This window comes from Taudactylus pleione, unplaced genomic scaffold (genome assembly GCF_031769625.1).
Source record: "Taudactylus pleione unplaced genomic scaffold, aTauple2 ptg000828l, whole genome shotgun sequence".
Taxonomy (NCBI): Eukaryota; Metazoa; Chordata; class Amphibia; order Anura; family Myobatrachidae; genus Taudactylus; species Taudactylus pleione.
In genome coordinates this window covers 2,677,917-2,695,698 of record NW_028285230.1, presented here as the reverse complement: position 1 = coordinate 2,695,698, position 17,782 = coordinate 2,677,917, and the positions used below count along the sequence as shown (strand labels likewise).

Genomic DNA, 17,782 nt, shown 5'->3' with positions numbered 1-17,782 from the left:
TTATGGAAACCTATTTTGTTGATTATAGGCCTTTGCTGAAACTCTCGGGATATCCAGTTTGTAAATGTATGTAACAATACTAACTTTTGATATAACTTCTATTCACTTTGCGAAGTGAAAATTTAATATTTGGCTACTATTAGATATGCAATTCCTGAGCGAAATATTTGTATTTTATATTTTAAGCCGCATAGTCTGGGCGTGTCTAGGAAGAACACGCCTGCTCTGTGCACAATGCATGAACATGTGTTACCACATCGGGGTGGTAAGAAGTATATGTTCTGCCTGTGGGTCACTGTGTTAGGGGCAAGGAGACCAGATTCTATTTCTCCTACATCTCCAGTCTAAGTTTACAAAGCAGCTGGACACAAAGCACTGGTCCTAACAGGTCCGCTTGGGTTTGAACCTGCTCCATCATTTGTGCTGGCGTTCACCTATACCGTGTGAGCAGGTTTCTTTTAGAATGAATGCATCCTTCTCCTTTACAGTCAAGCCTCGCAATAGACCTCGCGTTTCCTTTTATACCTGCTTGATCTGCACTTGGAAATAGGGCTATTGTTCTCCATGGATTTCCCCAGGCCAACCCCGCATCTAATAAGTGAGCACATGACACTGGCCGTGGTTCTTTGTCTATTGGCTTTTCAAACATTTAAAGCACTTAGGGTCAGTAATGAACGAATCGGCATTAAAACCCAAGCAACCAATCAGATATATGTTACACTCTCATTTTTGCAAAATATACTTGTTCTTCTGGTGTTAGGCCACACAGGTCCTGCCCCTTATTACAAGCAACAGGGTGCAGGTTGAGAAGCTGGATCTGTTTCGGAATCACTATTGCCCGGTACTGGTCATTGAATCAGGGTAACAGTCATTTTAGTATTTGTAAACCATCTCAAAGCAATAATTCCAAAGGGGCTTCATTATCTTGTGGGGAGCATTTTAAATCTTTTGAATAATCTTATATTTACCTTCTGCTCCTGTCTTTTACCAGATTTTTATATATATATTTTTTTTAGTTTATCTTTTATTGTTCCACACACAATAAATCTTCACAGAGTTTGTCATGCCATAAAACTGGTAGAAATACACAGGCCATTAATCACGTAGGAGGTATATCTAGCTACATAATAAAAATAATGATTTACCGTATGACGTGGGTTAGGTTTGAGCTGTTCACCATCCAGCTAAAATTAAATTTGTGCTCCAAGTCTACCCCATCTGGCACAACTGCTAATTCCCATGCCATTAACCTCTCTCCATAGTATGCCAGTTCTAGTTCTGGTGTTTCCAAATTCTAATCCTGGACAAAAAGTGTATGTCCTGTTAGCAACACTAGCACTGGTGGGGTCCGCCTCTCCTTAGTCGTCCCTAGCGCGCTGGTGGGGTCCGCTTCTCCTTAGTCGTCCCTAGCGCGCTGGTGGGGTCCGCCTCTCCTTAGTCGTCCCTAGCGCGCTGGTGGGGTCCGCTTCTCCTTAGTCGTCCCTAGCGCGCTGGTGGGGTCCGCTTCTCCTTAGTCGTCCCTAGCGCGCTGGTGGGGTCCGCTTCTCCTTAGTCGTCCCTAGCGCACTGGTGGGGTCCACCTCTCAGTCGTCCCTAGCGCACTGGTGGGGTCCACGTCTCCTTAGTCGTCCCTAGCGCGCTGGTGGGGGACGCTTCTCCTTAGTCGTCCCTAGCGCGCTGGTGGGGGACGCTTCTCCTTAGTCGTCCCTAGCGCGCTGGTGGGGGACGCTTCTCCTTAGTTGTCCCTAGCGCGCTGGTGGGGGACGCTTCTCCTTAGTCGTCCCTAGCGCGCTGGTGGTGGGCGCTTCTCCTTAGTCGTCCCTAGCGCGCTGGTGGTGGACGCTTCTCCTTAGTCGTCCCTAGCGCGCTGGTGGGGGACGCTTCTCCTTAGTCGTCCCTAGCGCGCTGGTGGGGGACGCTTCTCCTTAGTCGTCCCTAGCGTAGTGCTGTCACGGTTCTGCTAGTCACAGAATTGTTTTCAAAATTTAATTTTATTTACAATTTTGCTTCTATCATCCATTTTAAATAGCTGTGTGTGTAACTATAATTGTTATTCTGACGTCATATGTAAACTAAAGCGTAGACCAGGGGTCTTCAACCTTGGAGTAGACTTACCCTGCGGATAGGGTAGAGTAAGGAAATGAAACCATACATTTTGCCCCCCCCTTCTATATTTTCTATCATATCCCTGATTCCTGTGCTCATCTACAAACAATATTTTTTATAAGCGTTAGTATTTCATTAGGAAGTAGACATGATATTGATACGATAAACATCTCCAATATACTTTTTTCCAAGTGAGTAGATCTGGGAAGTGCCGTGTTGCCCTGTAGGGAAATCCAGGATTATTTTGAGGGGTTGCGCCAATAAATGACATATTTGTTTGCTGATAATATCAAACATGGGATATAAGCTCATATTTTCTTATGTCATATGAAGGTCACATACAGGCAGCAAAATGTTCCCAATGGTGATCAGCAACAAAATGCTCCATAAGGTTGTACTGCTGCGCAATCCTGTACCTCTGCCCATTGGCTTCACCCACGGATGATCTCCCTTTCTGATCTTCTACATTCTGATCACTTTGCCCTGTACATTAGAAGGTGATTTGTTGCAAAGGTACATTTTTATTTTTTTACTAATGTTTCTAATTTGGTGTTTTTATGTGTTTATACAATCATTAAAATGTTTGAGTAATATATGTGTGTGCGCTCTGCTTCCTGTCACTTATAGGCACCAGTATTAGACTATCCCAGAGGACGTGTTACTGTAATTATGGAGTCACTGCTTACAAAACCCTTTCTATCCCTACATGGCTGCCTTAAGCTGGCCACACATCTAAAGATTATCTGTCCAACCAGCCAACTAGTTGATTGGTTGGAATAAAAATCTGGTAACGTATGGGAGTAACTGATGATCAGCAATTTGTTCCTAAATGCCAGAAAACAGATGAAAATGGTCGTCAGACAAGTTTGCTAAATGTTTGATATAAACAATTTTCTGGCGTTTGGGAGCAAATTGCTGATTGTCATTTGCTTTCATACCTTACCAGATTTTCATTCCAACCAATCAACTAGTTGGCTGGTTGGATGTAGGTTGGTCTAGTGTGTGGCCAGCTTTAATCTGCGCTCTCCTATTATGGGTGTATGGATAATGCTCCATGCTTAGGGACGCAAATCAGAATTATAAACATGTCTGAAAAGAAAGTAAAACATATGTAAGTATCTCCAATTTAATAAAACTAGATTAGAAACAATGTATATAATACAGAAGCCGCTTCACCGTTATAGTCATGATAATAAATATTGTAGAGCCCCAGTAGTGAGATATCACAGTGGTAGGCAGGATCATTGTGGCCGTTCGTCATGGCGTATGGGGTTGTAGAGGCCGTAATCGTTACTAAGCTTGCATCGGTCTTAACACCCTCTCTGAAATCCATTTATTATGTTCTGTTAAAAGAAAACAAATACACTGCACATAGGGACATATATTGTGATGTTTAGATCTGTCCATACAGAGTCATTAAAAAAATAAATAAATCAGAAGGATAAAAAGTCTGAGCGTTTATACTATGGTGTTCCTGTCATGTCAGGATCACATTTGCTTTTCCTGTGAATGTACATGGACTGTTACCACATACGGTACATGACATGTAAAGGTGAGTGGCCCTGATTCAGAGCCGGAAGCTCTGACAGAGCACTCGCTCTGAATCAGGGTCGGACTTCTGGTTTTGTAGAGCGGCCCCCTGGCCGCTCGCATAGCTGTGGGTGACCACCCACAGCTATAGCGAAGCGGCCAGGAAGATGGTCAAGACCATCTCGACCATCGGGCTTGCGACGAGACCCTTGTGGTAGGGTCCCGTTGCCGCAAGCCCTAGAGAGATTTCGGCTCTCACAGAGCCAAAATCTCTCCCACTGACATCACTCGTGATCTCAGTGGGGCCGCCACTCCCCCGGCTCGCCCACCAAAGGGGGCATGCTGTCACTCAACAATGACAGCACGCCCCCTTTGGTACGAGACCCGGAGCAACGGTTTGCCCGTCGATATCTGGGTCTCGCGCATGCGCACGATGGAGCCGGCTCCGTCATGCGCACTGGGCCACCATCGACCCGCTTGCGAGCGCATAATGCTCGCGAGCGGGTCTAAATCAGGCCCCATATCCACTAGCAGATAGTGGAACGACAGTATGATTACAACATTGGAATCGTACAGTCGTTCCTCTTCCCCTGCAGTGCCTACACTGAACGATATGTCATTCAGTGTAGACATCCTCCCTCATTCCTGAACATGGTCAATCTGTCGTTATTTGCAGATTGACCGGCATGTCCAGGCGATGATTGATGTCTAAAACGACCAGCGGGAGCGCGCATACCCGATTAATGAGCGATTCAACGTTATCGTTCAATCGCTCATTTTAGTCAGCAAGAGGATATGCGGCTTAAGGCTGGTATGTAGAGTAGCCGGCCAGCGGCATCGTGTGGGAAGCTGGAGCCGCCTGAGATCCGCGTTTGTGACAGAAGTCCTGCTCTCTGCTGGAAATGCCGGATTATTATCCCACAACATCTTTCCTCTCTCGCGGGATCTGCTTTGTAAAGAAACACGTAGTCTCACATCCAGATGCATAACCCTTTTTTTTTTTTTTTTTTTTTAACGTACATATTGATATATAAGAGATGCCACTATCAAGCTTCTCCATTCAAATGACTAAGATTATTTTTATTTTATTTCTTTTAAGTCAGGGGTCAGGGAACTTTTTTACCTTTTACCCCAAAATATATTTAGATACGCCGACGTTACCCCCTTGATTTGAAAGGAAGGACATCATATAGTAGTGCCCCCATAGTTATGCCCCTGTAGCAGTGCCCCCATAGTTATGCCCCTGTAGCAGTGCCCCTGTAGCAGTGCCCCTGTAATAGAGCCCCCATATAATGCCCCTGTAGTGCTGCTTGTACAAAAAAAAACCCATCTCTTAATCCCCATTCCTGCATCCGCCGCCGTCCTGTCCGCCCGGCTGCTCCTCGGATCTATGGGAGAGACATCATGACATCTCTTCCATAGTGCGCATGGAGAGAGGCGGAAGCTGGAGTTCAGAAGAGAACTCCAGCCTCCGGCTAAAGCGGCGCTGCAGGGAAGGAGCCGGGCGCCCGCTGGTAATAACATCTCAGCGGGCGTCCGCTTTAGAGCCTCCCTGCGGCACATCCGGGTATGCATATGAATTATTCTATATTATAGAATGATTCCTATGCATGCCCAGCTGTGCATCCATTACCCCCAGGAATTAAATTTTTACCCCATGTGGGGTAATTTACCCCTGTTCCCTGACCACTGTTTTAAGTGCTCAAAAGCCGTAACAGTTTTTGGGAGTTTTATTTATTTTTTGTCAGATTTTTTTAAAAAGGTAAAACAAAAAATCCAGCAGGTGCAATGTGTGAAAAAAATAGGATTGCGTCATTTCCCCTCTCCTGCTAACCCTACATAGTGTTTCTCGCACAGAAGGGAGAGCGGCCACTACCTATAGCTCTCTGCTGCATGTTCTTTGTTTTGAAACAACTTAAATACATTTAAATGATTAAAAATCTAACTGCAGAGATCAAAGAAAATGTATTGTAGATTATTTACCGTACTAAAAATGCAGTTATGAAAATATGTACAGAAATAAATTACACCTGGAACGTTTGCTATAGGTGCTGTAACCTATAGAGACAGCTGTAGTCTTCCCTTTTATTATTTGTTTCTGATAAATTCCTCCCTCTATCCATCAAACTTCCGGTGTGCTGTAAGGAACAAATCCATTTCATCTTTTTTTAATACTTATTTTGTCCCCCAAACGTCCCTCAGTAAAGGCACAGATGGGATAGCATGTAGAGCAGTGGTAGATTGTGTGGCCTGGCGGACAGCATTGCTTCCTCCCAATGCTGGGGTTGTGGATTTGATTCCTGGCCAGTACCATATATGTGGGGTTTGTATGTTTGTCTGGTTTTCCAAACTCTGTTCTCAAGAGTCCAAGTTTTATGGATATAAATGCTTAAGCACAGGTGACTTTTTTAGTACCTCAATCGATTAGATAATACCACCTGTGCACAAGCATTGTGCTCAACCGGAAGCCCATGCGATATGTCGATTCAATCTTGCATAGTGTGTAAAGGGGAAAAGATGAATTGGATGCACTCCTCCAACGTGATATAGCATGGAGGGTTGCATAGTGTGTAAGCTCTATATCGTGAGTTCTGGGATGAAGGGAGCATGGAATGACTGTCGCGTATTTTGTACGTCGTTCTAATGTGTACTTGGCCTTCGTTTGGGAAACCCTGGTAGACAGTAGATCTATCACTCTATATATTCCTGTATTGTGGAATGAGTGGGGGATCTCATCCAGAATGGCGTGACACTGTCCCGTTGGCCTGGTGATTGGTGGGGTGGTAAGATAGGCAGTGTTGGTTTTTAGGTCCGTTTTGTTTCTTGCCCATATATGCCAGAGCCGAGCAGATTAGTGCCAATGGGACCTAACCCAGGTCTCCCCTGTATATCTGCATTGTTAGATCAGTATTATAAGTTATCTATTACTAACACGTTTCAGAGTACTTGGTCATATGACTACATCTAGTTATGCCACCCTCTTTGCTGGAGACAGTCCCCGGTGATGTCACAATGTTGTCCCCAGGTTACAGGATGGCTGACAGATCAAAGTCCTCTGTAGGTGCAGAGCCTACTTTCTACTTCAGGGTCCATAGGGGTCCACAGGGTTTACCTTGGGGTATAGCTGGATCTGGATCCATGGGCACCACGCAGTTAAAGCTTTGCTGCTCCCAGGATGCACTTGGGTCCATCCTCCTCTATACCCCGCCCCCGAACCACAGCACCTCAATTTTAGTTGGGTCACCCTGGGCAGTGGGGCTGCATAAGCAGCCCCTAAGCTTTATTTTTTATTCTTTTTAAAAGAAGATTTTATTTATTTATTTTTACTATCTTCTGAGCGGCAGCATCAGACTGTCCATCTGGACGTCCACGCTGCCGCTCCACCAGCCCCGCTGGCGCTGCAATGCCAGTACTGATCTGGGGATCGCAGCGGGACCCCGGAGTCAGTACAAGCGTGGCTCCGGGACCTCCCACTGACTCCTGCCGGACGCACGGGGCCAGGTAAGCCGCGCGCAGCGCTTCACGCTGTGCGTGGGGGTAGAAATGCAGTCTTCAGCTGCCGGTCTCTGGGGACAGACCGGCGGCGCTAGTAGCGTCGGCGGGCTCCCCCTTCACAGGCATACCCCGCTCGTCCGCTGGACCACCAGGGAGTAATTGCTGGAAGGGAACCAGCGTCCCTGGGGTTAATTGCTAGCCGGGGGGGGGCAGCATTCCCTGGTTTAGTGGCTCCAACCCTCAGCCCAGCGCGCCTTCTCTCATGCGTGCTGGCGTCACTGGCCTGTTCCTCTGATGGCCACTCCTCAGAGCTCTCCGGCGGCCATCTTCTCAGTGGCAACGCAGATCTCCCAGGCGGTGCATGGACCGGTCCCCCTGCGTACCTCTCCCCTGCAAAGGACTTTGTTTGCAGCGCTATAGCCCTCCCAGACACTGAATCTGGGAGGTTGATTGTAGCTGAAGGTGCAGTGAGTATAACTTCCTGCATGGTATGTGACTTTTGCTAGTGCTGTTGTCTGTGCTAATTTTCTGCTGACTGTCATCTTATACCTATCCCTTTCCTTCTACTACAGCCCGCAGGTGCGTGGGGGAGGGGTGTTCTTTCTGTGTACCTCACTTATATAGATCTACGTATTTGTGAGGTCCGTCACATACAGTGGTGTGCTACACAGTACCATATTGTGGGCTGTTTGTGTTGCATACTTGGGAGTGCGCAGGTGTTATACGGCTCACCTCTTTTCTGTGATACACTTTTATTGCAAAGTTATTGTGTCACGTCTGATGAGGAGAACGGGCGCTCCGTGGCTCCTGTGTTGTTTTCCTGCCGCCGCTGTTCGGCAGGGGTTGATGGGGTGGATTTGTCTCAGGACGGTCTGTGCGGGCGGTGCCAGCTGGTACATGGTCCCTCTAAACCCCCGGTGGCGCAGGATCCTCCTTGGGCGATGTTTCCACAAGTGCTGGCGTCGATCGCGGACCGGCTTGCGGTCCCGACTGCGGTCCCTTCTAGGGCGTTGCCCCAGCCTACCATCCCCCGTTCCCCGGGTGTTACGCATCTGGTGCAGTCTCCTCCCGGGTATCAGACTGTGGGTCGTGCAGTCTCCCACGGTGACGCAGCAGTCAATGGCACCCTTTCAGGGGTATCCTCAGGCGGTACCCCCTCCTTGGGTGGATGTCCTCTCCAGCTCTGTTCAGAGCCTGGCGGCCTCGTCATCGGCTTTTCAGTTGATGTTAAACAGTGATTTGCCCCCAACGGCGTCCAAGCGACCCGTTCCGGCTTCACTGGCGGCGCAGTTCACGGACTCGGATGTGTCTTCGGATGACGGAGTGGTCCATGAGGGTGGAGACTAAGTCCTCCATTAATGTGCCGGCATTGGTTAGGGCGGTGCGGGCTATCCTTCATATAGAGGAGGATGCGCCGGCTCCCAGGTCGAAGTACCCTAATTTTAAAAAGGCCAAAGTAGCTTCGACTTTTTCCCCTGTCCAACCAGTTGACGGATCATATGGCGGGGGCCTGGCAGTTGCCCAGCAAGAGATTCCAGCCGCAGAAACGATTGGCATCTAACTATCCTTTTCCTGAGGCTCATTACAGGAAATGGGAAACTCCACCAGCGGTGGATTCCCATGTCACCCGCTTAATTAAAAGCGCTACGTTGCCTTTACCGTCTATCTCCTCCCTGAAGGATCCCACGGACAGGAAAGTGGAGACTTGTTTAAAGTCTATCTACTCTCTCTCTGGGGCAGTGGCCCGTCCGTCCATGGCCATCTCTTAGGTGGCTAAGGCCATGGAGAGCTGGGCCAACGCTTTGGAGGATACCTTTCCGGATGATGCTCCGGATATCCAGAGAGCGTTGATAGGACAAATGAGAGATGCGGCTTCCTACATTGGGGAAGCATCGTTGGATGCAAGCCTGCTGACCTCTATTGTGTCGGCTGCAGCTGTGTCGGCGCGTCGGTCCTTGTGGCTGCGGTCCTGGAGAGCTGACGCAGACTCCAAAAAGGGCCTGGAGGCTTTACCTTTTAATGGAGAGTTGCTTTTTGGTCCAGACTTGGACAAAATAGTGGATACTCTGGCTAAGTCTAAATCAGCCTTCCTCCCTTCGGCTTCAGCACCTGCCAAAGTACGGAGCTCCGCCTTTCGGTCCTTTCGGGTTCAGGGCAAGGCCAAAGGTCAGTCCTTCCCGAGGCAGTCGGCGACCAAGGCCGCCTCTAAGCCCAAGAAGCAGGCCTGGAGTGCCAGGCGCCCTTCTTCCAAGCAGGAGGATAAACCTTCTGCCTGATGGGACGGGCCTTCCTCTGGGGGACCCCAGAGTGGGAGGCCGACTTCTTCAATTTGCCCAGTGCTGGCACAATACCACCATGGATGCCTGGGTTCAAGAAGTGGTCTCCCAGGGGTACGCCCTGTCTTTTCGGCACAGACCGCCCCACCAGTTTTTCTGCACGAGTCCTTCTCAGGACAAAACCAAGGCTTTACAGATTCAGGAGGCTATAGAGTCCTTGCTGAAAGCAGGGGTCATTGTTCCCGTTCCTCAATCACAACGAGGGACCGGGGTACTACTCTACTCTGTTTCTGGTGCAAAAACCCAATGGTTCTCATCGCCCTATCCTCAATTTGAAGTCTCTGAACAAATTCCTCAGAGTTCCCAAATTCAGGATGGAAACGTTACGTTCCATCATTCTGGCGATGGAACCTTGGGATTGCATGGTGTCCCTGGATATCCAGGACGCCTACCTCCATGTTCCGATAGCACCTTCGCACCAGCGGTATCTGAGGTTTGCTATCCTTCAGCATCATTATCAGTTCCGGGGCGCTACCCTTTGGCCTCTCCACGGCACCGAGGGTATTCACAAAGGTTATGGCAATCATGGCCGCACATCTTAGGTACTAGAATGTACGGCTGCTGCCATATCTGGACGACCTCTTGTTGAAGCAGTACCTCCGGGGAGCTCGCCAGCAACATCTCCACCAGACGATCACCTGCCTGCAAGCGCACGGGTGGTTGATAAATTGGAGAAAGTCCTCCCTGATTCCATCACAGCGGATGGTTCATTTGGGAGCCCTGCTGGATTCTCGTCAGCAAAGGATCTTCATGACTCCGGAGAAGGTCTCCTACCTACAGCTGCAAATACACAGTTGCCTGAGTAGTTGCCGCCTGTCTGTCCATTTGGCTATGAGAGTTCTGGGGTCCATGGTGTTGACATTCGACATGGTGGAATTTGCCCAGTTCCATTCAGGCCCCTGCAGGGGCTGATTCTATCGGAATGGAACGGGTTACCTCACCGGATCCGCTCTCAGATGCTGGTGTTGTCCCCGGAGGTTCATCAGTCTTTTGGTTGAGGGGCGCCCCTTTTGGATCCCAGACTGGGTCCTGATCACGACACGTATATCAACCACCAGGGAGGAACTCGCAGTCGGGCTGCGATGTCAGAGGTGTCTCGCATCCTTGCTTGGGCGGAGTGCCACATTCCAGCGATCTCGGCGGTCTTCACCCCCGGAGTCCTCAATTGGGAGGCGGACTTCCTCAGCCATCAGGACGTGCATCCCGGGGAATGGTCGCTTCACCCAGAGGTGTTTCAGCTACTCGTGGACAGGTGGGGGCTGCCGGAGCTGGACTTGATGGCCTCCCGTCACAATCACAAGTTGCCCGTTTACGGGTCAAGGACAAGAGACGCAGGCGCATGTCTGGTGGACGCGCTGTAGGTGAAATGGACATTTCACCTGGCGTATCTGTTTCCTCCGATATCCCTGCTACCTAGGGTCCTGCGGAAATTCAAGCATGATGGCGGCACGCTTGTGCTGGTGGCTCCGACATGGCCCAGACGTCCTTGGTACTCCGATCTGAGGAGCCTCTCCATCGACGCGCCGTACCTTCTTCCTCAGCATCAGGACCTATTGTCTCAAGGGCCCTGCCTTTACCCGGATCTGGGTTGGCTGTCTTTGACGGCGTGGCTCTTGAGACAGCCGTCTTGAGGTCTCGGGCTTCTCGGGTTCGGTTATTAGTACCATGCTCAGGGCATGCAAGCCTGCTTCCGCACGGATTTACCACAGGGTGTGGCGCACTTACTTTCAGTGGTGAGAGTCCAGAAGCTATGATCTTCAGGTGTTCCGAGTTTCTAGGATCTTGGAATTTCTTCAATTGGGTTTGGACCTCGGCTTACGCCTTGCCTCTCTGAAGGCTCATGTGTCCGCTTTGTCCGTGTGGTTCCAACGACTGATTGCTACACTGCCAGATGTTCACCTCTTTTTCCAAAGTGTTCTCCGAATCCAGCCTCCCTTCGTGCCTCCTGTGGCTCCTTGGGACTTGGCGGTGGTTCTACAGGTCAAGTGGTTGACGTTTAAGACCATTTTTCTCCTGGCAATTGCTTCTGCCAGGAGGGTGTCAGAGTTGGGGGCGCTTTCCTGTCACCCTCCTTTTCTGATTTTTCACCAGGACAGGGCGGTGCTCCGCACTCGTCCTGAGTTTTTACCTAAAGTGGTTTCAAAGTTCCACATCAATCAGGAACTTGTTGTGCCAGCTTTTCAGACCGCTGGTGAGGCTTGCTTAGATGTAGTCCGTGCGCTTAGAATCTATGTGGACCAGACTGCTTCTGTTAGGAAGTCTGATTCATTGTTTGTCCTCTTTGGTTTTCACAGGAGGGGTTGGCTTGCCAACAAACAAACGTTAGCCCGTTGGCTTTGTTCCGTTTGTGAGTCTTATGCACAGGAGGGTTTACCTGTTCCAACCTCTGTTAAGGCTCATTCCCCTCGTTCTGTGGGTCCCTCTTGGGCTGCTAGACGTGGCGCCTCTGCTGTTCAGCTGTGTCTTCCGTTCAGACGTTTTTGAGGTTCTATGCGTTTGACACCTTCGCCTCTCAGGATGCATCCTTCGGGCGCCGGGTTCTCCTTTCTGCACAGGAGCGTCCCCTCCCTTAGTTTTTGGGACATCCCCAAGGTCAAAACTGTGGACCCCTATGGACCCTGAAGTAGAAAACAAGAGATATAGTAAGAACTTACCCTTGTTATCTCTGTTTCTACGAGGTCCATAGGGTCCACAGGGCACCCGCCCTGACGCACCTGGCTTCATATGGGCTGTGTGGCTGGTCATCGGTTTTCAGTCTCCCATTTCTGTGAGTATGGTTTATTGTGTGTTCCAGTCTTCCTTCTCTCTGTTTAGTCTCCTCCTCCGGCCTTGGCTGCTTACCAACTGAGGTGCCTGGGCTCGGTATAGAGGAGGATGGACCCAAGTGCATCCTGGGAGCAGCAAAGCTTTAACTGCGTGGTGCCCGTGGATCCAGATCCAGCTATACCCCAAGGTCAACCCTGTGGACCCTATGGACTTCGTAGAAACAGTGATAACAGGTAAGTTCTTACCATATCTCCTTGTTTTTTTTTATTTATTCATTTTTATTGATTTTCAATAAAAGAAAGATAAAACAGCCCCGACAATGATATAGTGGACAAAGAAATAATGGTTTCTAGTACTGTGAGGCATAAATAACAAACATGAGTGAAGCCAAAAAGAGGTGCTGTATAATAAAGCAGGCAATTCACAACAACTGACAGAAAACAAAAGAAATATAACAGTCAATAATATAAACATAGAAATATGAGGAAAAGAAGGTGCTGGAGTAAATAGGACTCATTGTTTTTAGAGCCCCTTTTAATGAGTTTGCAAATGAACAGTACATCGATGTCAAGTAAGTGGTACTTTATAGTGAAATGGAAAATGTAGCGTTTTATACCCCTTTTACACGAAAATCCAGAGTCTGACCCATGATTTGGAACACTGTTCCAACATGGGTCAGCCCCAGGACAGACCCCCTCTCAGACCGCGGCTCAGACCCAGGTTATTCCCAGGTCGCTGATGTTTAGACTGCATTCTGGTGCAGTGGTTCTTTTCCTGCTGGCGCTTGGAGATGACATCATCTCCAAGCATCGGGGATCCACCTCTTCCTATGCTGTGAATGGGACCCAGGTCGGACAACCTGGGCCACCCATTTACACAAGTCGTTCCCGTGTTTAACCCTGCTCGTTACCCGGGTTACCTGGAAATCCAACCATGGCCCCCTTTGCACTGAGCCGCGGCCCCGGTTGACATGCAATAAACCAAGTTATTTGGCTAGTGTAAAAGGGGTATTAGTAAGATAGCAACTCCCTGGACTTTGGAGTAAATTATATTAATCAGCGCAATCATGCAGCAACTGGTCACAGCATCCCAGGAATGTTCATATGCAACTATAACAATCCTATATTTCCCATCCTCCCTCCCCCTCTTCCATTTATTTATATATCTCTATCCCCCTCTTGCCTTTCTATTACAAATAACTGAAAAAACCCATAAAAATAAAACTATCTGATCATTTTTGCACTTTCAATCACTTGAACTTTTAGTGGAAATGAAAAGATCTTGATTTGTAGGAAACTTGTTTTTATTAGCAAATAAAAGTGATCACTGTAAGTTATCTGTAACGTTTTATTTATCGGCTTCACCAGGGGATAGTGTTCCCTTCCCAGTCCAGAAACGTGCCGCTGTCTTTGTCACTGAGGGAAAAAATAATTCTCATCATAGCGCTGACGCTGTCGTATTTTGTCAGCGGTGCCTGAAATTAAAACCCAGAAATAACTTGATATTATAGTTTTAAGAGAAATATATTTCTATTTTTTTATTATTTAATACATTGTTTATTAAAACAGTTTGTAAGGAAAATGGGAAAATAAACAATGAGATAAAAAGCATAAATTGATGAGTCAGGAGAAATAGAAATAGATAAGGGGTGAGGGGGGTGGAGGTAGGGGTGAAAAACAATGAAATCACACCACAGCCTGCAAATGGAAGATAGAGAGACCATGATATTGCCAAAGAAGGAAGAATAAATATTGGAAGAAGACCGAGATGTACCCAATTGAAAAGGGCAAAGGAGAGGGGTGAAGTGGTGGCCATGAAGACTTTTTCCAGGAGACCTGAATTGTAGGATCATACTATTGGATGTGCAACAGGGTGCCTTGCTTAACACAAGCGCCAACATAGATTGGAGGAGACAAGAAAGGTAGAGCGGAGACATGTGGTGTCCAAATACCATCGGTAAGGAGCTGAAAGGAATTCTCTTTAATGTACAAAGGGATAGAGCTTTTTGCTAGCTCCGCTTTCATTTGAGACCACTTCACAGGCTTTTATATCTTACATATCTCTCTCCCCGGCCAATTCATGAGAGAGAAGTAGCTGGTAGAAGGCCAAAATGAGGCCCTTGGACACGTGGCAGCACTGCGGGAAGAAATGTGGGGTGTGTATTGAGTGATGGTTGCAAAAGTATTGAAGATATGGTGTGGTTGGGAAAATTGGGAGCAAACCCCCCCCAAAATCAGGAGAGGTGCATAAAGGGGCCAGATCAATGGTGAAAATAACAATATGTTTAGTCCAAGCATGGAAGACCCAGGGGTCTAGCCCCAGAAGGAAAGTGTGATTGTTCCACAGTGGCACAAAAAGAGGATTATGGGAGTGCAACTGGCAGAAGCAGATCCAATCATTCATCTCAGCAACGTGAATAAGATCATGTAGCCTCTTACTATTTATATCTTATCTAATTATATCTTGCTTATTTGTAATGACGCCGCCCTGGTGTGCAGCAGACTCCATGGCCGATCTAGCAGAACGTTTAAGATCTTTCATTTAATATAGAGATCAGCCTGTAGCTGCCCAAAAAGGTAGGGTCTGGGTTTTGTGTAGGGACTATAGCAATGTTAGCTTTGGTGGTGGCCTCGTCAACCTCATTACCCTTGAGCAGCGCTAAGCAAACTGGAGAATAGGGACCAGGGGCGGCTCTGCACCTTATTTTTAGAACAAAGGTCTGTAAAGCCACCATTGCCAGGGGCCGCCGACCTCCGAAGCTGATAATCGCAGTCAGAATCTCCTGTGAAGAAATTGTCTTTCTGTCTTATTTATAAAAATGTTCTGCAAATTATATTGCCAAATAACCTACTTCATTGTTTCCAATGATTTAAAAGTGTCCATACAATTATAGAAGTGCTGATTTGGCAAAGCTGACATGAACATTAATCATTTATAACTTACCTGGTCGCTTCCAAGGTCGGTCTTCACCCAGCCAGGATGTATAGCCATAGATATGATACCATCCTGCTTGTAGCCCTCTGAGTGGCATCTCGAGAGCATGTTTAGAGCAGCCTGCAGGATAGGATATGAACACAGCACGGTCAACAAGAAGTGCTACCTAGACATACAGAGGGTTCATATTCAATTCCCATGCTCACAACCTGCATCTAAGACCACTTTCGTACTGGCCACTGGAGTCTCATATTTTCTACCATCACCCACAGAAAGGAAGCTTTGGTACTCCTAGGCGATTGCAGGACTGTAGCTATAGGGGTCTGGAGTCCTTCCTCTGGTCCTCACATGATGACTCATATATGGACTTACTGTATGATAAATCTTTCCCTAATCTTGTTAATAAAAGCTGAAAGCAAGCATTTATGACTGAAGCCTGATCTGTGAATGCATATGTTTAAGTCAATTGGACAAAGAGGGACTGACCTTATTATACTGGGACTATGGAATATACCCAGTGGTCATTGACATTTGGTAGTTACAAATGACTGGTACCATTCTGGAACCTTGTTGTTTAGCATACACCTTGTTATACTGAAATGGCCAAATGTACTTAAATCCTTTAAACAGCAAGCAATAAACATTTACAAATACTAAATGTACATAATGTCTTATTCTCCTACCTTACTGCAGCGATATGAAATAACTGGAAAAGCAGAGAACAGGTGGGGAAGATCTTGGAGAGATCCAAGCAGTGCTGAGATATGGACAATGGCTGACCTTCCGGTGCCGTCTTCCCTTTTCAGCAAGGGGTGGAATGCCTAACGTGAATGAGGAAGATGGCACAAATATCAAGGAAATCCATCAACTATAGAGCAACGACAGCTGGTACTAAGTGTCCCGTCACCAGTCCTGGCACAGACTTCCATCAGCACTGAGTGATACCAGATACATGCCTGGGCCAGGTAATGGAGGACTCTAGAGAGAGACTAATGTATAGGTCATGCACATTACATGGATGGATATAAGATTCTACTTTGGGCCCCTTATCACTGCTTACACCAGTCATACGTATGATACTGCTGATCAGCCTGAGCATCAAATCCCAGTCCAATAGGGCCACAAACATAATTTGTCATATTAGAGGAGATCTGGGCACTTGGCACTTGTGGCGAGCAATTCGATCTCTTCTGGGAACACTTGGAGTGCATTCAGGAAATTACATCTAGGGGCGTAGAAGAGAGAGTGGAGCTCGTGCTCCAGCCAGGGCGCAGGAGATCAGCAAGGTGGAGATCTGTGAGTGGCACTTGCTTCTCCGCCCACCCCATGTCCCCCTGTATGGAGGCATTGATCTCTCTATGTGCTTCAGGCGCAACAGGTGATCCGGCCCATCAGATGGCTAATCTCCTGCACCCTGCGACAGTAATGTGTCATCAGAGTGGAGGGGGGAGATCTGTGTCTGTGTGAGGGGGGATCTGTGTGAGGGGGAAAACTGTGTTTTTAGGGGAGGGGATATTGTGTGAATGGGGGGAGCTAAGCGAGGCTGAAGAGAGTTGTGTGTGTGTGGGCGGGTCATTGTGTGGTGGGGAGAGCTATTTGAGAAGGAGGTCAAAGTAAGAGGGGAGAGCTGTGTGAGCAATGTATATGTGTGTATATATATATATATATATATATATATATATATATAGTATGTATTTATATATACATTAATATGGAGCCCGGAGCCAGTATTTTGCCCTGAGCCAGGTGTTGTTGCTGACAGCCCAGGTCTCGGTGCCTGTGACTGAGAGGAGCCTAAGTGATGAGTCTGGTGAGGTCACGTCTGACTGCTCTGATGCCACATGACAATAAGGGCACTACTGTGGCTTAAGGTGTATAAGGGGCACTACTGTGTGGCATAACGTGAATTGTGGGTACTACTGTGTGGCTTAATGTGAAAAAGGGGCAGTAGTGTGTGGCGTAGTGTGAATTGGAGGCACTATTGTGTAGCATGTGAATCTTGGGCACTATATATGGCTTAATGTGAAATGGGGACATTATATTACAGTACATATAATGTAGCATTGCTTATATTAATGTTATATTACTGATGTATATATTTTATTAGTGGAACTACTTTATTGGGTAGGAGTATATCTAGCCCCCCATGCCCCAGTTTGTTACTGCACCTAATGTTTATATATATTTCCCTGTAATTTGCCCCTTCCTGCTGTACATGCCCCCTACTGGCGCACCAGGCATACACTGCATTACCCGTCCAACTACCCACTTTCACTGAAGTGTTTGTGGCCAGCATTGCGGAAACAAAATGATTTTATCTAATAAAAGTTGTTAAATAAAACTTGTCCCTATTCTGTAAACCACTAATCTAGGGAACGAGTAACAATAAAGTATTTGAAACATGTAATCCATACATTATTCTGTCTCCCAATTCCTATAGGCTGAGATAACTGCCATGAAAAATGTTTTTTCAACATTTTGTGAATACATTTAGTTTGGATGCCGACTGATGGATTACACTATCTGCAAATGTAATTATTCCGTTTCTGACCCTATGCTATCTTTTCACTGAAAAAAGACAATAAAAATACTTATACTATTGTATTAATGGTTCA

At 47.3% G+C, this 17,782-nt stretch overlaps 1 protein-coding gene across 1 annotated transcript in view; it reads right to left on the bottom strand.

The window, feature by feature from the left end:
- Window positions 1–13,538: 13,538 nt before the first annotated feature.
- LOC148474604 (uncharacterized) overlaps window positions 13,539–17,782 on the bottom strand; it is a 52,302-nt gene continuing 48,058 nt past the window's right edge. Inside the window, exons 4-6 of the mRNA XM_088458368.1 lie at window positions 15,851–15,988; window positions 15,177–15,287; window positions 13,539–13,707 (exon numbers count right to left, since the gene is read on the bottom strand). Coding sequence (XP_088314494.1) covers window positions 13,594–13,707; window positions 15,177–15,287; window positions 15,851–15,988 — 363 coding nt within the window. The 3' untranslated portion in view covers window positions 13,539–13,593. The remainder of the gene's footprint in view (window positions 13,708–15,176; window positions 15,288–15,850; window positions 15,989–17,782) is intronic.